At 34.7% G+C, this 21,871-nt stretch overlaps 3 protein-coding genes across 4 annotated transcripts; 1 reads left to right on the forward strand and 2 right to left on the reverse strand.

Annotated features, from left to right (window-relative positions):
• Positions 1–6,084: 6,084 nt before the first annotated feature.
• On the reverse strand, positions 6,085–12,835 carry LOC116133107 (CRM-domain containing factor CFM2, chloroplastic). Of its 2 annotated transcripts, XM_031418776.1 has the most exons (14): positions 12,084–12,835; positions 10,889–11,426; positions 10,681–10,811; positions 9,864–10,202; positions 9,618–9,774; positions 9,170–9,462; positions 8,890–8,949; positions 8,708–8,764; positions 8,577–8,612; positions 7,960–8,187; positions 7,383–7,881; positions 7,128–7,258; positions 6,785–7,037; positions 6,085–6,679 (listed from the first exon to the last, which is right to left on the reverse strand). In XM_031418776.1, exons 1-13 carry the CDS (start codon positions 12,789–12,791, stop codon positions 6,798–6,800), a joined length of 3,417 nt encoding a protein of 1,138 aa, XP_031274636.1. In that variant the 5' UTR covers positions 12,792–12,835; the 3' UTR covers positions 6,085–6,679; positions 6,785–6,797. The 2 variants fall into 2 exon arrangements, with proteins under 2 accessions (XP_031274636.1, XP_031274637.1); XM_031418777.1 differs by lacking the exon at positions 8,577–8,612.
• Positions 12,836–13,381: 546 nt separating this feature from the next.
• On the reverse strand, positions 13,382–15,838 carry LOC116133090 (protein CREG1). The gene is made up of 6 exons (XM_031418758.1): positions 15,602–15,838; positions 14,990–15,025; positions 14,323–14,524; positions 14,024–14,102; positions 13,796–13,913; positions 13,382–13,606 (listed from the first exon to the last, which is right to left on the reverse strand). The coding sequence occupies exons 1-6, from the start codon at positions 15,775–15,777 to the stop codon at positions 13,570–13,572; spliced, it is 648 nt and encodes a 215-aa protein (XP_031274618.1). The 5' UTR covers positions 15,778–15,838; the 3' UTR covers positions 13,382–13,569.
• Positions 15,839–17,261: 1,423 nt separating this feature from the next.
• On the forward strand, positions 17,262–18,501 carry LOC116133087. Its single transcript, XM_031418756.1, has one exon. The coding sequence runs from the start codon at positions 17,410–17,412 to the stop codon at positions 18,391–18,393; it is 984 nt and encodes a 327-aa protein (XP_031274616.1). The 5' UTR covers positions 17,262–17,409; the 3' UTR covers positions 18,394–18,501.
• The last annotated feature ends 3,370 nt before the right edge of the window (positions 18,502–21,871 follow it).

Raw genomic sequence — 21,871 nt, forward strand, 5'->3', positions numbered from 1 at the left:
TTGATCTCAAAGATGAACGAGCCAATAAATGTAAAAATGTAACTTAAACATTGATTAATGGGTTTGGGTAGAACTCAAACTCAAAATTTAGCGATGTGAGACAAATACAATTTATAACACCCTCACTCACACCCTCCCTGCATGTTGGCCCTCCCTCACCCTCTTTCATGCTCGGCGTATAGGGTAGCAAGATCCAAACGTAAGGTGGCTCTCTCTCCCCCTTTCACGCTCAATGTGCAATGCAACCGTTACCTTCCCTGCACGTTGACCCTCCCTCACCCTCCTTCATGCTCAGTGTGCAGGGCAGCAGGATCCAAACCTAAGGTGGCTTCCTCCCTTACGTACGCTTGGCATGTAGAATCCCTTACGCTCAACGTGCAAGGTAGCAGAGTCTAAACCTAAGGTGGCTCTAATACTATGATAAATGAGTTTAATTAGAACTCATTCTCAAAAACTAGTTCAAGGGAGGAGAGAGTCCAACCACTTATATACATTATAGCATTCTATCAATTTTGGGATGTGAGACAAATACAACTTCTAACAAACATATTGAAAGGCTGTCTAGCAAGCTTAAAATTTTTAGAGAAGATAATTCATGTAATGTTTTGGCTTTGTCTTTGGCTTTTAAATAGCTGAAATTCAAGAAAGTGTTGCTTTCAAAGCAACAAAATACAACTGCCATACTTTTAATTAAAAAATAAAGCACGTATACAACGTTGTCATGACCATTTCATTAATCTTTAACTCTTCCAAGCTCAAAATTTTACAGAAGTCTTTGTATTAGTATGATGTATAGAAGCTGCATGGCTTTGTACTCTGATATTGCAGATAAACAAAGAACCGATAAATCAGGATAACTAAAATATGTATGTAAACAAACCAGATACAAGAAATCAGGAGAATCAAGATAAATAATCAGATACAAGATGTGTGGTATATATCACAGTTGCGCATATATTCTCCATGAAAATCAACCTGATCAGAATTATATATTATTTATTACATAATTATTACAATATAATTCGAGCTCCAAATATAACTACAGATTTGTGTTCTCCATTGAACATTAATCTCCAAGAAGATTGAGATATTAGAAGAGCATATAATGGTGGGAAAAAATACACGCACGAAGAGGAAAACTTGGGAACTATAAATTGGTCAAGAGAGTACAGAAAAATAACGTGTATTTTAATTATAAGCATGAGACGTTATCCATGTATCCGTATATATGTAGCATACATAATTGTTCTAGTCCTCTAGACAATCATATATAGATAAGATGATTTTTACGTGTAATATGCGGTTGCAGTTGCAGATACAAAGATCAATTTGTAACTAGTCAGAGACAAAGGGTCTCAGCCAAAAGCTAGAACTAAAAACCCTAATCTAAGAAATCTACATTTCTAATTTGTAACTTACTTTTCTATTTGTTTTCATATAAAATTGTATGTGTATATACTTACTATAAATATAGGGATAATAATTAATTCAAAGTCACGTGAGAATGAGATAACGCAAAATATTTGATATAAGGGTTAATAAACACCATGAGTAAAACGTCTTAGAAACTATTATGTATCGGGTTTATATATTCTTACAAATTATATTTTGTATTCTTACAAATTATATTTATGAAACTAAAGTGAATTTCTATTGTGGGTATAAACAAGTTATGTCAAATCACTTAAATACTATGTCTTTTTGTGTTGTATGATTTTATTCTTATCTTATTAATCTTGAATGTATGTCTTCTAACAACAAACATGGGATATCTACCTTCCTTCATGATATGTATATTCCATGGCGGCTAAACAAATGGGTGCTAGATCTTCCTTAATTGATTGAACAACTTTATTACCTCAACAAGGAGTAAACACATGGAAAAGAAGAAACAAGTTATAAACAAGAGAGAATCTTCCACCAGAAACAAAGAACTCACAATTTTTGGTATTTTTTTTTATGAGAATACATGCATGTACATAAATCTCACATTCAATATTATCTTCATAATTAACGGCATACAGAGAACCAAATGTAATGCAAATTCCAAAGACTGCTATTTACTTAGCAAAACATTAAAGTAGTACTAATTAAATTACACATAATTCGGACCAAGATGCTTAATTCCCCGAGAGAGAAGGATCATTTTTTTAAGCATTAATATATGAAGTGTTAAATGGAAACCACACTCTTCCTTCAAAACCAAGAGCTAGCTAGCTATATATAATTATATATAGCTCAGAAATGAAAGACAGAAGGTGACCTGCACACGTTCTTATCAGCATGCGAAGACTAGTCTTCTTTCTTCCTTTTGGTTCTCTTTCTGTATTGCCTTGAAATCAGTTTGTGGCTTAAACTCATTTGATGATAATAAATGAAGAGGAAGGTGTGGGAACAATGATGGCGATAGAGATGATAAGGCGGTGAGATAGAGGTAGAGGACATGATGATTGATGTTGGGGTTCTGGCGTTGAAACAAATTAAAATTCTTTCAAGGGTTTCTGTGCCTAGCTCTCTCTGACTCTGACATTAATAAAGGGAGAGAGAAAGAAAGTGATGACTATGATTCGTCAAACTTCTAAAACCATTAATTTAATCGGTAAAAGCTGCAGCTGACCTAGAAAGGAAGAGTTATGAAACCCAAGAGGTGAGAAAGTGGATTCCAACTTTACCCTACACATCTCATCGATCCTCTAATAGTGATTAAGAGATAGTTCCCCAAGGCTAAGAATATGCCTTCCTGTCTAGCGTGACAAATTATTTTTGTTCTATTGCTTTCTTCTTATCTTAATCTTAGAACTTCCTTTTTGTTTCTTTAGACTAATTAAAAATACAAAAGGTGTTAATACTGCTAAGAGATTAAATGACATCAAATAAATTAAACATTTTCTTTTAACTAAAATATTCAAGATTAATTTACGAATATCTCAATTAATATTAAAAAAAAAACTAATACATAACAGCTTACAACGTCAAGATCTTTCACTTATATTACGAATGTTCAGATGAGAAATTAAAACTGAAATTATAGGTAAATAAATTAAAGATATTAATTTCTTTTTCGTAAATATTTGAAGAAAGGATCTTAAAACACTTTACCCATGTATAAATTAAATTAAAGTTTTATTATAGTGAAGATGAAACATGGGGGTTTAGGTTACACCCAAATTAATAAAAACTTGATTCAAATTAAGGCCTTTGATAAAAATCTAAGGGTGAAAAGTAGAGGTGTCTAATTATACCCACTATTATATTAGTTCTTACGAACAGATTTTTAGGGAAAATATTTTCTACTTTTCTTTCGATGAGACAGACTCTTTACATCTATTGTGCAGGCAATCGTGCATCATCCCTGCAATGCAAATTGTACTAGAAGAAGACGACAATAACTTCAAAGCAGACACGGAAATCAGGGGCCTCGTACTATTTGCCCATGTTAACTCCCCTGGTACAGATCCAACCAGTTTTTCATCATCATTTTAATTTCCTAGACAAACCCTTTACCTCTTTTGGGTGGAGACTTTTAAGTCATTCTCTGTATAACCCTGCCATTTATAGCAATACTCAGACCATGTATAAATTATTATGACAGTATACACATGCTCCCAATTAAACAGCTTGATCAAAGAGAGAGCACCTTCTTTCATGCCCTTGAAACCTACCGTTCTGTGATATATTCTTCTTAATTTCTTCAACTAATATGATTTCAAGTAATCTCTGAATTCATTTTGGAATTTTAGTATGTATCAGTATTGTGTATAGCACAAAAATTGTGTAAAAAACGTGATAGGAAGGAGAAATACGAGAAAAGCATGCATGATTAATGTAACGCTAACTTCATTTTCTAGCAGTTACAGAAAAATCTAGAAGGAGAGATCTTCATTTTCAACAAGGATTAGTTAATTTCTCTGTATCTTCTTCTTTAAAACCCCAGTACTTTTTATATCAATATATTGTGCAGTAAAGTTTATCAAACTCAAACCAGTTTCTCGCAAGCTAAGCTAAATTTGGTGATTCATTTTGATGCTCACAGCACCAGCAGAATCAAGACTCAACAGAAAACTTCAAGAAGCCTCGTTATAAATTTCTAATGGAAGTTGAAACTAATTAATTGAGTTTCATCATGCTATGACAGTCAGAAATAATGGTCACCATCAGCATAGAGTAAGCATAACTTTCAGAACACAAAAATGAACAAAGAATGAAGTAAAATAACTAAGTGAACAACAAAAAAACAAGTTTTGCATCAGAAACCAACAATCTTACTTCAAATACCAGCCAAGCCAAGCCAAGAAATATTACAAAATAAATCTCTATATCTAAACAACCTTATGACTAAATATATAGTTTGCTTGCGAGAAAGACATAAAATATTATAAAAGTTATGTAAACATGAAAAAACCTAGATCCATTTCTCCAGTCCTGCATATTAACTTGCAAACAATAATTAACCAAGGAAAAATACATTAAGTAGGTCAAGAAAATCATAAAACATGAGGAGAGAGATACAAAGTTCACACATTCAATCTTACCATAACATACAAATCTACTTCTTGATGCCCTAAAAACAAAACTCACAAACCACAAAATATAAACCCATATTGTCTAAGAACAAAACAGGATCTAAAAAGTTGCATATTATAAGCATAAAGTTAATACAGAAAATATAGAGAACTTATAGAACTTGTTTGATCTAGAAGATCATCGGACCAAGATGCTTGATTCCCCAGAAGAACACTTCACAGTTCACACCCTTCACCGAACATTAAAAAGAAGGCTGACATAAAGGTGCAGGATGAGGAGAGGTGGAGCCTTGTACATGGAAGAAGTTCATCAAGTTCATGTTTTTGTTGAAGTTGTTGAGAAAACACACATGTGTCCTTGTTTCTGATGTATCTTTCTTCTCCCTTTTAGCAGTAGTGATGATGTTTTTTAAAATAAGTTGGTGGTGATCATCATGATGATGCTTGGAGGTTTGTGGAGTAGTTGTGGGAACAATGATGGTGATGGAGAAGAAGAACAAGAAGAAGATAAGAGAAAGAGAAAGAGAAAGAAAGATGACGATGATCATGATGATGATTACTGAAACAAACAAAAACAAAGAAAGAAAGAAAGGTGGAAAATTCATTCAAGGCTTTTTGTGCCTAGCTTTCTCTTCTCTCTCTCTCTCTCTCTTCCTCTTTGTGTGTTCTGACATCAAAGATAGAGAGAGATTATGATGATGATGATTCATGAAACCCGAGACTCCTTTTTTGGTATAAATTACTTGGAGTGTGAGAGAGAAAGTGATTACCATTCATTAAACCCAAGGCTGATTAGGGTTCTACCAACTGTAATTGTTTAATTAAACGTTACAAAACACCCCTTTACTATAAAGTTTCATAAACCCTTTATTAAATGTTTGAATTTTGAGGCATTTCTGCTCAAAACTATATATTATATGTAATGACAGGAACCATATGCATTCTAGGGTAAAAGCTAAAGCAGCATGATTCATGAATTGCATTGCATTATAATTGTGTTCAATACCCTCCAAATATAGATCTTAATTGATGTTACGGCAAAAGTTATGACTATGGACACTACGAATAGTTATGATTTTCAATAAAGTTATTGAATCCATAAGATAATTATTGATACAATAATATAATTTATTTTATAGTGTAATAATTATGTCGAAATCTTATTTTAATTATAATCGTCAATGACATTATTGATTCGATAATATAATTAATTTTGTAGAGTAATAATTGTTTCATTTGACACCGCATCTTAATTACGATAATCAATAAAGTCATTGGATAAACGACAAATGACTTTGTCATTTTTTTTTTTTAATTTTGTCGTTTTTCAAACAACTTTTCTCTCACTTGTTATAAAAAAAAAAAAAATTAATCATCTTGAAAGTTAAGTGATCGTCGTTTTTCAATCTCTCGAGACCCTAAAATTAATAAATAAGACCTCTTGAATTATATACTTAAAATTCTCTATTCGAACCACTTGAACGGGTAAAGGTGGTGTATATATCATAATATCACAGTACATGTCCTACTCGTGTTGGATGGACGCACATTCAACCGAAGATTTTTCCTATAAATCATATTTCAACCTCCAAGAAAAATGTTGCGTTGGCAAAATAAATTTAATGTTTTTCATTTGCATCGTTTGGGTTGCATGTAGCCCTAACCAAATATGTAAACTTTCATGAAAACAAATTTCAATGGCATTCTATACAACCTTGTACCAAATTTACATCTATAAACAAGAAGCCGGAAGTTGGATATAGAGCTGACCAATATTAACATAACTCATCAACTACCAGCTCTATGGATGATGGACAATTATAGAGATTCCAAATGTTAAAATCAAAAGAGGTGGTGATTTTTTGCGGAGCATCAGTATCTAGTTCTTTGGAGCCCTATCACCAGCTTCTTTGAAGATGGTACCTCACCATCCATGTTGCTCTTTTTGAAAATAACAGAAGTATGCAGAGAGGAGAGGGTCTTGAGTGTCTCGAGAGACAGCATTCAGGGCCAAAAATGACCCTTTGAAGAATAACTCATGCCTGGTCACTTCTGCAGCGGATTCTGTGAGGAAACAATGCTGACGGTTGTGCATGCAAATGCGATGAATTGGGTATCACTGAATGATCCAGAAATATCTGATTTGTAAAGTTATTCTGCACATCCAAAAAAAAAAAAAAAAATGGAGTTTTTCACTTTGCTGTCAGAAATCCTTTTGTGTCATAATTAATAGCCATGGCATGAACGATTGCAGCAAATACCTTTGGCACAAGCTTACAGTCCAGCTTCTGAAGTAGCCTCATGCCCTTGTTGATCTTGCAATCCACATTCAAGTCTGATTGCTGCAAGAAGCTCCGGAGACACAGCAGGCCGTAGGTCAACCTTTCTGCCAATTGATGATTTATCTCTAGCATTCTTCTTACTCCTGTAGCCAGATTCATCTTCTGCACCCCAGCCCCTATACAATATGACTTTACTAGGTTCCTGAGAAACTAAAACTGCCCCTGTTGCTTCCTGTGTGATTGATGAGGAAAACATGTCATCACAGCCTTTTTCAAAACACTTTATGTAGGCAGAAATAAAGCAGAATTCAGGAGTGCACACCTGCAGTTTTGCAACCACTTCCTGGACTGAAGTCCCTTTGGCTCTGCCTTTGACGTTTACTATAGCCAGAGGATACTTTCGAAAGTGTTCTTTTATGGTTTTTGCAACACCAGTGACAATGTTGCTCTTCCCTATTAAGTTAAATCAATAACAGAAATAAAAATAAAAACTGAGTTCCCATGATTATAGCAACAGTTGCAATGAAAACGGCAACAGAGGTCAAGCAAGGACCATAGAAGGGAGAATAGAAATTACCTACTGCAAGCACTGGGCGTTTCTTCATTTTCAGAGCTTGCTTTCGTAGCAGAAGCCTATCTCTATTGGAAAGATTTACCACTCTGGAAGCCATCTCATTCCACCCATTTTCAGTCACAGCCGGAACTGGTAATTCTGATCTATTTATGGCTGATTTAAGTGATGGCTCTATTGGCTCAGTACCAAATGAACAAATATCAGCATTGACAGAAGAACTGCCAATTCCTTCTTGCTGAGATCCAGATGAGCTAGATGAACAATTCTCAGCATTAACAACAGCAGAACTAACGTTTTCTTCTTGCAGAGATCCAGATGCGATGGATGAAAAATCCTCAAAATTAACAATGGCAGAGTAGACCATTCCTTCTTGCTGAGGTCCAGATGAGCTGGATGAACAATTCTCAGCATTAACAACAGCAGAAGAGCCCATTCCTTCTTGCTGAGATCCAGATGAACAAGTCTCAGCATTAACAACAGCAGAATAGCCCGTTCCTTCCTGCTGAGATCCAGATCATACACCAGATCAGTATCTCAAGAAAAAATATAAAACAACCATACAAGGAATTCTAGTTATTACCACAATATTATCAGGGCATGAGGCAGAGTCAGCAGTTCTACTTTCCTGGGTTACATTACTTAAAGATAAAGATGATGACTCAATTTCAGTTTTAAGCGTCTCCATCCCATTATATGTCGAAGAGAAATCAATCAATTTATCCTGTTGAGTTGCCTGTAGACTGACTGTAGCATCCTCAGGATCATTTGATTTTATGCAAGTCGAATCAGCTCCATGTTTCTCCCTAGCCTTAAGAAATCACACCAAATATCATTTAGGCATAAGATTTGTAGATATGCACATTATCTTCATATGATGCCAGATGGACATATTTGAATGCTCTGCATTTATTAGGGATGCCAATTAAATCTACACATGTCTAACTGCATATGTATTTGATTTTCTTTTTGGTCAGCATTGTTATGGAAGGATAAACTAGGTGTATCACTTTGTAATTAATAGCAGTTACAAGGTATTAACTTTGACATGCATATAAGCCCAAATGAGAGAGCATCATTTAACACAATTTACTTCCCAAAACCAAAATGCATACATTTTACCTCTAAGTTCACTTGTATTGGAATAGGAATTACTGTTTGAGAGTTATCACTTGAATTAAGTTCAAAATCTGATCTTACATTAGCTGACTGCATATCGTCCATCTCCTCTTGAACCTACATTAAGGTAGGGCTAAGTGATTTTACCTCAAAATCATAAAGCCAATTGAGTGAAAAGGGCAGAGAAATAAAACAAACACAAGTCAGCTCACCAGCGGTAATCTTGATTTATCAACTGGTTGCATAGTATTTGCTTCCTTGTCTTTAACCTGTGTCAAATCAGTATTACATAACTTATCTCCATTTGATTGCGTAAATAAAAGCATAATTTCAAGGGGAAATTTTTTACGAAGATTGCTGATCCAACAAGAAACAAAAACATGAAATGACTTACCAACTGATATCTCAAATTGTTTATGTTTCGGGTTAGTTCCAAAACATGTAGCTTCAAAGACTGCAGAGCAGGAGCACAAAAGAAATAAGAAGCTGAGGTACGCATCACCAGAGATCAACTTTTAAAAAGGAATAAGCAATAATAATAAAGATTTCTCTAAAGATGACATGCCTAAACTGAGCAACACTCACATAATACAATCTGATTTAAAGTCAGAGTAGCCATTAGTGTGCGTGTGCGTGTGCGTGTGCGTATGCCTGCATACATGTTACCAATTTACCTCACGACGCTGAGCTTCTACAGAACGTTTCAATGCTTGTCTTTTAGTCAGCAGCGTCTTAGGCCTCAAAGATGTAGGCCTTTCATAATTCTTTCCCCGATACATAATAATTGCATAACCCTTACTCACTCTCTCAACTGCCACTAAAATACCACCACTTTCTGCTTCTAAGGTTCGTGCTTCTTGATGAACAGCTTCAATGCTTTTCTGCTTAGATATTATCTTCACAAGTTCCCTATATTTCCAATGGAGATGCATGTTTTCAACTGTTCCATCAAAAACCCCCCGTCTACCTGAACACAGAAAGAAAAGTTGTGCATTAATGCCTACTTCGAAAGGAGCCCAATGTTTGTAGATCTTCTAAAACCCCTTGAACTCACTCATGAGGAGGAAAAATAACAAACTAGCTGATCTGGGTTCAAATCTCATGCTAGATGGAAAAACTCACCCATTAGTAGGAAAGCTCGCATTCTTAAGCCAACCTTTCTTAGCATATATCTTTCTTCTTTAGTTATACCCTCTTTATCTAATTCAGGTTGTTGTGATATTTCCTTCTTCTCCAGCTCAGCTAAAAGGTTCTCTGCCTTAGCTTTCCTTTCTAATGCCTGTAGAAGAAAATATATTACATGTGTAAAAGAAATTAAAACTTCAACAAGAAGTCAAACAAACTCTAGCAACTTATTTTAAAAAATACCATTGACAACTTTATGCTAGTCCTTCTAATAGCTTCCTCAGCAGACATTTGTTTCTTTTGTTCTGACTCCGCAATATTTTGCTGGTCATTCATATCATTAAATTGATTTTCAGAATCAGACTCTACATTATCTCCAGAATTAACCTCTACATTCCCAAATTTAAGCTCTGGTGCAGCTTTACTTGATGTACTAAACTCTATCCTCTGTTTCTCACGCAGAATTCCATGTTTTCTTCGTTCTTCAATTGCAGAGGAAACAGCAGCCGGCAAGAAATCCTTTCCCCTATAGAGGACAATAAATTCTTTATCCCGGGAAAGCAGACTCCCTCCAGTCAACCACTGCATTTAAGGATATAAATATATATTTAATAAATGTCTGTGAAGACATTTTACATGAATAGAAATTCAACAAGTGGTAGCAAGAGTTATCAAGTTAAATTTTTAAGAAAGTATGGACCAGAACACTGCAAATATAAGGAATTAATTACATTAACTGACAATTTGAGACTACAGTGGTTAGCTATTTTAATTCCTCTTGACAACCAATTTTGATTTCATAAAAATGAATATATTAAGAGAAATGAGTTAAGAGCTTCAATCACTATGATAAACATTTGCAGAGCTTTAGAAAATATATTATGACTTCCACAAATGCAAGAAGATAAACTCCTAACTGTTTCCAAACATGATATAGTAATCTAGTCTCAGACAAATAAAGAACTTTAACATCTAAGCATGAAAAAGGAATCACAATTTTAAATTGCTCAAAACAACACAAAAGTTAAACTCAAATGGCCAAGACAAAACAATCACTAACTTTTAACTCTTCAGCCATCAACTCACTGTTAGTGTTCTGTACTCCTCTCTTGATTGCAACCTTGGCAATCTCACATTTTTCCCAGAGCTTAATTATGGCAGCAGCCAATCCCTGAAGTTTCCTATTTCTACCTGTTATAAAGAGGAAAAAAGTGAATGTTATCTAGAATTATAGACAAATACGAAACTTAAAATGAGTTTAAACTCACCCAATGCAAAATGGCAGGGTAAGGGTTTGCCAAGTCTTCTTAATGTGGTCATTTCATCATTTGTGAGTATTGGCTGCACACCATAGGGAAGAAGGCGGAAGGGTCTCCTGTAACCAGGTATTATGGCAGGTAGAAGATCAGCATCAACAGGTTGAGGGTCATACCCCCACCAATCAGTAAACCGAGGACCCAGGCCATCTAACAAACGATCAGCTTCTCTGGCAAGTTCTTCCTCACCTGGCAATTGAAATCTTACTTTATCTGGAGAACCAACACCATGAATTAAGGTTGGTTGAACCCTTCTGTTGGTTGGACTTTGTCCAGAAGGTTTTACACCATTGGTGCCATCAACGCCAGAAGAGCAGCTATTCATTGTATCAAGTACTCCACTATCCACATCTGGATCAGGTGAAGTATCAGGAGAAGCATCATCTGTTGTACTTTTATCAGATAAGAAGTACGGATACTTATAATTGGCCCCCCTATACAATATTATTTTGGTTCCGGACCTCCAAACAACCAAGCCTCCAGTTTTTTTCTGGAAATGCCACAAAAGAAGAATAACATTAGAGCACAATATTTGGGGACTCAGTAGTAACCACATGTCAAACCTGATCTTCAAATGAATACTTATGTTTTAGGATTCTATTTTTAGTGAGATATAGGATTCACTTTGCAGCATGCATACTGAGACTTTCTTCATAACATTACAAAAGAATCTCAAACGTCATCCAACAAGGTGTTTGTGAGTGGAACAGAAAACTCTAATTGAGGTTTACAATGTTGGGAAGTTATTGAAATCACAACTCCACAAGGACAAGAATGTGGGGAAATATAGGATGAACAATGACAAATTAAAAATTGGAATGATTTAGCACGTTATGCATATAGAATTTTATGCAAATTCAAAGTAACTAAAGCATTACTATAAAAGTTCAAAATTTTGGTTGGAACTGAACATCCACCACTTTTGGCCTAAGTTGGCAAGGCCAGAGTGTATTATGAAGGATCAGTTTCTTGAATGAACTTTCAATTATGAGCATCTTTACCCCAAATGTAGCCATTAGAGTTTCTTTTTCTTTAGTTAAACATAGCCATATATACCCAATTCAACCAAAATTGTGAACACAAAATCCCAGAAGAAAATACACAACAGAAGCAGTCATCACATAAACAATAATTAAACAAAAGATACCTCCAATAAATCATGGGTTCTCTTCATATTCAATCTACACAAATCCTCACACACAATCTTCACCACCTCAGTATTTCTCCACCTCTCGTGTATCCCATTCACGATCCCCTCCGTAATTCCAGCTTTCCCAACTTTCAACTTTTTCCTCAACCCAATCCCAATTGTTCTCAACCTTCTCAAGTCTTCTCCTGAAAGTTTCAACTCAGCCAATGAAGGCACAACCTTCTCTTTTGGTTTCTTGTACAACTCCTTTTGCTTTATCACTTCATTTCTCAACTCATTGTACCTCACAATAGCCTCTCCTGAACCCGGCACGGGTACCGGGTTTTCCGGCGTACTCCAGCTGGAATCCATAGTATAGCCCACCCGAAACTTGGGAATTCTATTGGGAAGTGGGATAAATATCTCCCCTGCGGAGTTTTCTTCCAGGGTTTTGGGTTCAAGGTTTTGGGTTTTATCTGGACCCGCTTCTTCAACTATGCCTAGACTTCGAAGTTTGTCAGCAATGCGTTGAATGGCAGATTTGGGGAGCTTTTGGAGATGGGTTTTGGTTTTGGTTTGAGGGTTTTTTGCGGTGGAGCATTTGATGATGGTTTTGGAAGGGCTGTGAAGGGTTAGGGTTTTGTGGATAGTGAAGAATGAAGGAGAAGAATTTGGAAGGGTCTTGGGTGGCAGTGCAGGGTTGTGGTAGTACAAAGAAAGCATCATTTCATGGATGAAGATTGAGAGAGAATTTGTCTGAAGATGAGACTTCAGAGATGAACGTTAAAAAGCAGTTAACAAGATCATGCCATTTATATAATATACCTATCTACTCTCTTGTCACGTGCTTCTCACGTGTTTGGTGTTTAGATTACTCATCCCCGCCATGATATCTAAAGGACAATATCTTCAGTCTTTTATAGTTTTCGGATTATGGCTTGTCTAGTTCCCTAAAAATATGCTTATGTATGTCTTGTTATATCAATGCTTTGGCTGGAAACTTGAAATCTGCTGATGTTTAGACAAGTAATTTCTTTAAACTGTATGCACAATTATTTAATGCAATTTAAGCTCTGTTGACAATCAGAATAACATGTTTTTAAAGATGATGATATATCATATATGGCTTCTGCTGCTGGTTGAGTTGTCTTCCCAAGTCAAGACTTAATTGTTCCATCTGAGCTTCTGCAAGATTTTAAAGCTCAGATTTTTGGACAAACAAGGTAGAACCGTAGAAGTATAAGTATGCACTGTATGTCACTGTGCAAAATGAAAAAACAATTTCAGAAAGTTCACTTTTAAGAATAATATGTACATGGAGTTTAAGATTGTCAAACAATAAACAGCAATTTTGTTTCTCTGATTATTTGATCAGAGAGTACAATGAGGCATAACTTGAAAATAAAGCAATATACATCAATAGCTGCAGGTTTATTTACATATAATCATTTGTTACAAACACTTGGCATTTGCGCCCAACACAAGCATGCATAAGAATTGGGAATTAGATGGTATCTGATTGAACCAAGGCAAGGTTGTTCCTGCAAATGAAAGAGACCCCATGTGTGGGGGAAAATGCATCAGCAAAGAAATAAAAAGTATTCACTTGAGATACGAAATATTTCTCTTCATTCCACTAGTTGATTTGTATTACAGAAAGGTGTTTATTTCATTATGTATTTCGGCTATTTGATCTAGAGTACAGACACTGTTACTGCTCTATCACTCACTGTTTATAATGCAGGTACTCATCCACTGTTAGAGGCTTAGGCCCGCCAAACCAGTTAATCATAAATATATCTTCCATCTCTAATTTGAAGAACTGGAAGTTGTGGTCCTTAGGCCAACCTATCAACCAAGGAAAAAGAAGACAAAAATTAGTCAATATAGGAAGAGAGAGATAGCAGCTGGATCATCTGCTACTAGCCTCCATATTAAATAAATTTGCAGGTAATTACCCTTCATCTCTGGATGCTTTGAGAACAAGTTGCTTTTAGCCAATTTTGCTTCTTCAGACTTATTGTCGAGAACCACCAACTAACAAACCATAAGATGCAGAATTAATCCACCTTAGTCCTAATCGGAAGGGATAAGCAAAACAACATAAATGCTATGCAAGTTTACACATAATACAAGTATTGCATACATCTAATGAAAATAGCTATGTCCAAAAACTGGAAAGTAGAAAATACATAATAAGCCACAAATTCAGTGGCCACATAAATAACACATGGATATACTTTAGCTTGCAACGCACCTTTCCTGTGAGTGTAATTTTCGCACAAACAGGATTCTCAGGGTCTCTTTTGCCACAAGTTCCAAGAGGGTACTCACTAATTGTTAGTGAAGACCTCTGGTCCTTTAATGCATTACTGGCAGTAGGATCAAGAGTTGTCAAATAGAAGTATGGGACACCACTACCTTCATTAGGTAGTCCATCACTAAATGAAACAACATTCCTGCATTGAGAATTTCATAACACAGTCAACAAGCTAGTTTAAATGCAAGTAGAAAAGGCAAACTTATTGCTTTACTGTGAGTTATCATATCATGAATAAGCATAACAAAAATATAACTTTACTTAAATATAGCAAAAGAATATAAACAAGTGCATGCTTGTGTATCTGTGTGCATAAGCAAGTGTGTCCATACACGTGTGAGTTGTGTTTCAAGTGTGAATGTTTAAGAAAGAAGGTCTCTGAATGTGGATTGCAATTGTTATTTTATGCAATTACAAGCCCAAGTTGCATACACCTTAAAACAGAGTGAAAAATAACAATCCATGCTTCTGTTGTTCGCTTTATACATAGATTAATATTGTATATATTAGGTACTATTTCCAAGGGAAACAATCTAAATATATGCAGTTCAAAAATTGAGAAAGGATATAATAATTTTCAGTGAAAAAATTAGAAACAACTTACCCAAATGGTGCTCCTCCCAAGTCACTTGATATAGTACTGCAAATTCAAAGGAAAATCAAGCTTAAAACTACAACAATACCTCAGATTCTCAATATAAAATTTTTACACAATCTCGCGAAAATATGATTAACAAAATACCAACAACAAAGGTATCCCAAATTCAAACCGTTAAAATGTTCATATGGACGTCAATATATCCCCAGAAACAGAAGAAATCAGCAGCATATTCCAAATTCAAAAGAAAAAAACTAAACAGCATCTATTCTAACTGAAAAAAACCCTTAATTTAACAGCAAATGTTCTAATTGCCCCCGTTATTATCACTTTCCAGTAAACACTAAAACAAGCAAAAACATAAAACCTTCTATTTGTGCCCATTAATATTTTCTCAGGTAAACAGAAAACAAACAAAAATATAAAATCTTAAACCAAAAAGAAGCCAACCCATTACAAATTACTGAAATTTAACATTCGCCAATCCTATAATCCAATATAACCAATCCTCTACCCAAAATTTCTATAATCAACACAAGCAGAAGTACACACAAAATAAAGTTGATTAATACAAGCTAATAAATAGTAAAAGTTAAAGATGAAAGATTGAGATTTTACTTTAAGACCCCCCAAGAATTTTGAGAGACCAACCAACGAGCATAAGCAGGTGCATCGTTTCTGTGAGGTTTCAAGACTGAACTCAGCAAGCGACCCTGCACAGAATTTTGGATGCCCACAACAAAAAACAAGAACAACAAAACTATGAAACTGTTAACAAGGCTTTTCAGTTCCATGTTTTTGCAGAGTTACAAAGTCAATAAGAAAGATGAACATCAACTGTCTTTTGTATCTCTATTTATAGCACAACTTCGTGGATATCTACAAGGGACAAATACAGGGAACCCCTGAAGTTTCAAAATAACAAAAAAAATCCCCTTAAAGATGCAAAACATAGGGTGTATTAAAGTATTCTTTCTATAATTAGATAGTACAGCAAGCCATCGGTTGGTTGCTTCAGTTAATAAGTTTCGCTTTGAAAAGGAAAAGACAACATATTGTTTAAAGGTAAGTTGTTATTGAGTGAAGTTGAGTACACCATAAGAACGTTTTTGTGGCCTTTTTGCAGTAGTACATTTGAGGAATAGGGAAAAGGACAAGCTTGAGAGGAGATTTTGACATTTTGTTAGCAGATTTGGTGCATTGGGTTGTAGCAGAACCTGAAATTTTGGGTACCACATTATGGGCCAGAGGCTTATTTTTTTTTTATCAGTTATCCACTTTGTATGGGCTTGAAGCTTGATCTCTCATGCTCACATGGACCATCCATCTTGTAGGATGGTTGACCTTGACCCTCCAAAAAGGCACTTATTATATTAGGAAAAATGAGAAAAATATGACTTTGATGAACTATCATTTAGGTTTGAGGATAAGAAAGTTATAGAAACAGAACATAATCACATATGTTCAGATAAGCAATTTATTTCCCAATCTTGTTCAACTCAACAGATTGCCAATCTATCTTAACTTCGATGCCTTAGAGTCTGTTTGATTAAGCTTATGAAAATTAGTTTATAAGTATTTGAAATTTAAACAGTTACGTGTTTTGTTAATATACTTATAAATGACAGATAAGTAGTTGACGCGTTTAATAAAATGTGGATTATAAATACATTTTATTATTAAAATAACTAAAAGAGTACTAAATTATTTTATCAAATAATAAATTATATTAACTCAATTTTTTATTATAATATTATCAAAATATATTTTAATCATATTATAATATAATTTAATTTTAGAATTAAAAAATCAAATACTTTATAGATAATTATTTTATAAAAATATGCGTAGATTGTTTGAAATATAAAAATAAGCTTATATAATGAAATTTTAAAATTAAATAAAATTAATATAATAATATATTTAATCAAAATAGTTTATAATTTTTGTTATAAGCCCAAAAAACTATAAACAAACAGGGTTTAGAGCTTCAGACAAACACCCTTCCTAGATATTTCCTAAAAGGATAGTGTTTTTATCCATTCCCCTATGTTTTAGGTTAAATATAGCATGACTTATTTGATAAGTTTTATGTTTTACAAAACTACTTGAAGGAATTGAAGGGACAATCTAACTCAAGAACCCAACTCCTCCGAAAGAGCGATAAATAACAGCCAGCCAGCTCAAGAAGATCGAACAGAGAAAGAAAGAAACAGTCACGTGTAAATTGCAATGTGTGAATCAAAACCAAACAAAAAGTCAAATGTACTAGAACACTGCAACCTCTTTGACAGTGAAACATCATAATGACTTCTAATCACCGTAATCTTGTATTCTCAGACACCAAATCCCATCTCTCACCTAGCTCTAACTCCTCCAAACCAAGATCTCTCTTCTAACAGTAATAGATTCTCCAAAACTCAGCCATGGGGCTCGTCACCTTCACCGCTGCCGGTGGTGGATTCATTCTGATCGGTGTATGGGAGTCTCTTTCCTCTTTAAACCCGTCTGAAACTCAGCTTTCCGACCCGTCAAAATCTCGACTTTCTGACACAAACAAAGAAAGGAAAGACCTTTACTCATCTTCTTTGAGTTTCGTCATTGTTTGCTTTTTTTCATTTCTGTTTGTGTTGAACTCTTTGGTTTCTGTGTTTAATGCTGTGAATTTTAGGGACAGAGTTGGTTCAGCCCTTCAGTTACAAGTTCTTGCTATTGCTTCTTTGTTTTTCCTTTATTCGGTTCTTGGTTTGTTGAGGAATTTTAGAAGTTCATTCTCTTTGCCTTCTTCAGTTCTTGATTTGGTTCTTCTCTTTGCTTTTGTGGAGGAGTTTTTGTTGTATTATTTGCAAAGGAAGGACACTATTGGGATTGAGAATCGATATTTTGATCTCTTGCTTGTACCGATTTTAGTGTGTGTGATTTCAACTGTTCTTGAATTGAGATCAACAAGTTCAAGATCGAATTTTGCAAGATTGGGTCGTGGGATTGGGTTGGTTTTGCAAGGAATGTGGTTTCTACAAATGGGGTTGTCTTTTTACACTAATTTGCTTGCTCATGGATGCTCTTTGCATGAAAAGAGTAGAGGGAATTATACTATAAGGTGTAAGAGTCATGCAGATTATCATAGAGCTAGAGCTATTGCTACACTTCAGTTTAATTGCCATCTTGCATTGCTTGTGGCTTTGGTTGTGGGGTTTTATTCAATGATGGCAAAAAGGAACGGAATTCGTGGTGGTGGTGACTTTATGAAGTATAGGCCGCTTGGAGCTGAAATGCAGCCTATGGAGACTGTGAGCAATTTCACATTGGATTCTGATGAGGACGAGATTATAGAAGAGGAGAACATTGCAAAGCCAAAGGTCAAAGTAGGTGTCAAGGGTCTTGAGAATGGTCATGGTTCTCATGATTGAGGTAAATGATTAGATCCAATGCTGGTTTTGACTGATGAATTAATCATTGTAAACTCTATTCTTTTATGATATTGTTAACTTTGTATAAAAGACAGGAGAAATTGATATAAGGCGTTTGTTGTTATGTATATTTGCTTCCAATTTTACACTTTAATACTGTGTTGTGATGTTAATTTTACTGAGACTGTGCTTGGTGGCTTAGTGCCTTATTTATGCTGTTAATGTCTCAGTTTGATGCTGATATTGAGCTGTTAATTATTGTTTAGTTAAAATCATCAATCAGGCTGTTCTGTTTCTAGAAATAATTGAAAATATGATTATATTTGTTCGGATGAAAGCTGAAAGGATTGGTCACGGGACATAGGTGATCTTCTTAAAGGGATCATTTGGTGAAGAGTACTGTTGTTCTTATGTATGTGCATTTGTTCTATGAATTTTTTTATTTTTATTTATTTTGTTTCCATTTGCTTTTCAATGGTCAAAAATGCAGTTAAGGGCAAACAAGTTAATCTCTAACTAAACTTCCTTAGGAGTAGTTAGGTATGATTGTAAACTCTTTTCATGCTGATGTATCACCCTACGGATTTACTGGTGTTGGCATTGTTGCCACAGCCCGTCAGGAAACCTAAAAAATTTTCTGCCGTTAATGTCTTGCTTAGTTGTTTTTCCCATTTATCATCACTTCTTCCAGTTGCATGCATTGAGCCTTAGATTCATCTAGGATCCCACTGAAATTAATAGGCTACACATACGTTATTGGGGTATCATCATCATACATGCTAACTTGATGATTATGTTTTGGGTTAATATATTATGTGATACGAGTTCATGCCTCTGTTGGAGTTGTGGTTAGATCACGCGAGTAATATGTCTAGAGATTATCTTTTCGTTAAGGCTTTTTTGGCGGTGGATTTCTGTTTTACAGTCAATTCATGCATTTCTTTGGTTTTGCAAACCTAGAAAATCAAGCAATTTGTGCTTTTAAAGGTGCAGGGTAGGTGGAGTGATTAGTGTGATATGTTACCATAGTTCTGTGAAGTAACCCAAACACAGACAGAGAGAGAAAGAAATACTGATAAAAAATGAGTTTGAACTCTAATTTTCATCAAAAGGAACCACCTAATAAAAAAGTTAAACTAGCAAATAAGAGTCCAACAGTAATACACAAGTCTAACTAGCACAACTGGTTAACCAGAGAGTATAAGCATTTAACCCCTAAACTGAAGTTTCTTTAATGGTTTCGTTAGGGTTACATAGCTACACATTGGATTTTCTTGCAATAAATAGTGGTTTAAGATGAAAGTGCAGAACATCTCTGTTCTCAGTGCAGCTATGCTGGGTGAGTTTGAGCTCAGCAAGCTATATGTGCTTCTATAGGTGCAGAGTACATGGAGTGATATGTGAGTATAATGCAACAAGCTCTGTAGAAAACAGAAGTGTTTAACCCATATACTGCAGTACAAAATATAGACATGGTTCAAAGCTAATGAAAGTTTCATTTAAATCATTCATGATGGAGGAGAAGTGGAGTCAGTAACAGAAGCTTATTTGATAGTTTTTATTTCTGCTTAAGGGTTTATATGTTTTACTTAGTTCTTCTTCTCAAGTTCTTGAGCACACTGAGTATCAGTCAAGGAGAATTTACAGTTGCAATTGTTGCATGGATCTTTTCATTTGTATCGATATTTTTTTGGCATCGAAATTTTATTTATTCGGTTTTCATGTTGCTAATTAGTGGTAGACACCTATGAGGCAGTGAAATATTTTTTGTCAGTAAGTGAAAGAAAGAATTTTGGCAAAGGTTCCACCAGCAATCTCTTTCTATCCTGGAATTTATTCCCCAGAAAAACTGAGCAAACCACAACTCTTTAAGTGGAAGCATGAAACACGTGGGGAAACAGAATCATCAAAGCTATGCTGGTGGAAATCAAGGGAGAGACCCTGATGCTTTTACAAACTCTGTTTACTAGTTTAATAAGATAATGATCATCAAATAGAGGAAAATATGGTAATTGAATTCAGTAATACAGAAATAGAATCCATATTTGTAGAAAAGAAAACAACAGAATGAAATTCAAAAAAAAAAAAAAAAAATAGCAGTAGAATAGAGAGGATCAGATATCAATGTCAGCCATTTCTCATGGACACATATGAGCCCAAAGATGCATTTTATTTAGAGTAATGTTACAGTTACCGATGGGTTTACACCGAATTTGTGCACCGAATGACATGGCACAATCCTGACCGTTAATTTATTATCAGTTAATATTAATCAACAGTTATGATTTTGTCACGTCATTCGGTGCATAAATTTGGTGTAAACTTTTCGGTAACTCTATCATTTTCCTTTTATTTATGTACTACAATCGAATTGCAGCAGCTGTAGTTTAGGGGTGAAAGTGTGATTCTTTCTATTAACCTGTGTAATACTTTAAGGGTTCATTCGATTTCATAAGAAATGGAAGGATTGAAATTAAATAAACACAATTCCAAGGGATTGGTCGGACAGTCAAGGAGGTTTGCTTAATTCCTTAACTTTCTGGGTTCGAACTTTGGGGTATTATGACTTAACCCGATCCTTTGGGCTTGTAATGTATTAAAGGGATCTCATTGGCTCTGACACAAAAAAAAAAAAAAAAAAAAAAAAAAAAAAAATTGAATAAACTCTCCTAAATATTAAGTCAGCGTGATCAACAAATGACAAAACAGAGACTTGGACTGACGGGGAGAAAAGGTGGGAGTGTGGTCATCTTATAAATTTTTTAGTTGAAACTTTATCTTATAAAGAAGCAAAGAATTTTATTTAAGAAGATAGTGGGCAAATCACAGAAATATCGAGGGTTTGTTTGTTTTCCTATTCTTATCATATTCAAAATACATATTTGTTTCATTATTCTCAAAATTCAATCATATTCTATTTAACTATTTTTAAATCCCTTAAGTTTGTTAATTTAATTAAACACCTTAGAAATGAAACATTGAAAATTAAAAAAAAAAAAACACCTCCACTCATCTATTAAATGTCGACAATTGGCCACTACTGTCTGAGAGTGGTCAGAAGTCACCATAATGACGCATGACATGTTGGATTTGGTCAGTCGTGTGTCGATCTGACCTTTTTCGGCCAGATTCACTGTCCGATTGTCAGCATTTAATAGGTGAGTGAGGGTGTTTTTATTAATTTTCAATGCTTTATTATAGGGGGTGTTTAACTAATTAACAAACTTAAGGGATATTTTCAATAATTTTCAAATTTTATCTGGTAATAACAACTCAACTCAATTTTTTCAAAAATACTACTCAAAATAATAAAACAAACACAACCCAGATTTTCCAATCTATTGCAGTTGATATAGTAAAGATATGTGCAGGTTTACCTCTTGCAATTATAACAATTGCAAATGCATCGAAGAAAAAGAGCATTTTTGTCTGGAGAGATGCCTTGGTGGATCAGCTAAGATGATCTAATCCGAGTTGT

Source organism: Pistacia vera, unplaced genomic scaffold (assembly GCF_008641045.1).
Source record: "Pistacia vera cultivar Batoury unplaced genomic scaffold, PisVer_v2 Contig265, whole genome shotgun sequence".
Taxonomy (NCBI): Eukaryota; Viridiplantae; Streptophyta; class Magnoliopsida; order Sapindales; family Anacardiaceae; genus Pistacia; species Pistacia vera.

Bases quoted from the DNA above. Each gene is read 5' to 3' on its own strand.
- LOC116133090 (XM_031418758.1), bottom strand. From the start codon at position 15,777: ATGGAACTGAAAAGCCTTGTTAACAGTTTCATAGTTTTGTTGTTCTTG. The intron at 14,103-14,322 runs GTGCGTTGCAAG...ATGGTTTGTTAG, and splicing joins AAATTACACTCACAGGAAAG to TTGGTGGTTCTCGACAATAA. The intron at 13,914-14,023 runs GTAATTACCTGC...CTTGGTTGATAG, and splicing joins AAAGCATCCAGAGATGAAGG to GTTGGCCTAAGGACCACAAC.
- LOC116133087 (XM_031418756.1), top strand. From the start codon at position 17,410: ATGGGGCTCGTCACCTTCACCGCTGCCGGTGGTGGATTCATTCTGATC.
- LOC116133107 (XM_031418776.1), bottom strand. From the start codon at position 12,791: ATGATGCTTTCTTTGTACTACCACAACCCTGCACTGCCACCCAAGACC. The intron at 10,812-10,888 runs GTGAGTTTAAAC...TCTTTATAACAG, and splicing joins ACCCTGCCATTTTGCATTGG to GTAGAAATAGGAAACTTCAG. The intron at 7,038-7,127 runs GTGTGCACTCCT...TCAATCACACAG, and splicing joins AAGTGGTTGCAAAACTGCAG to GAAGCAACAGGGGCAGTTTT.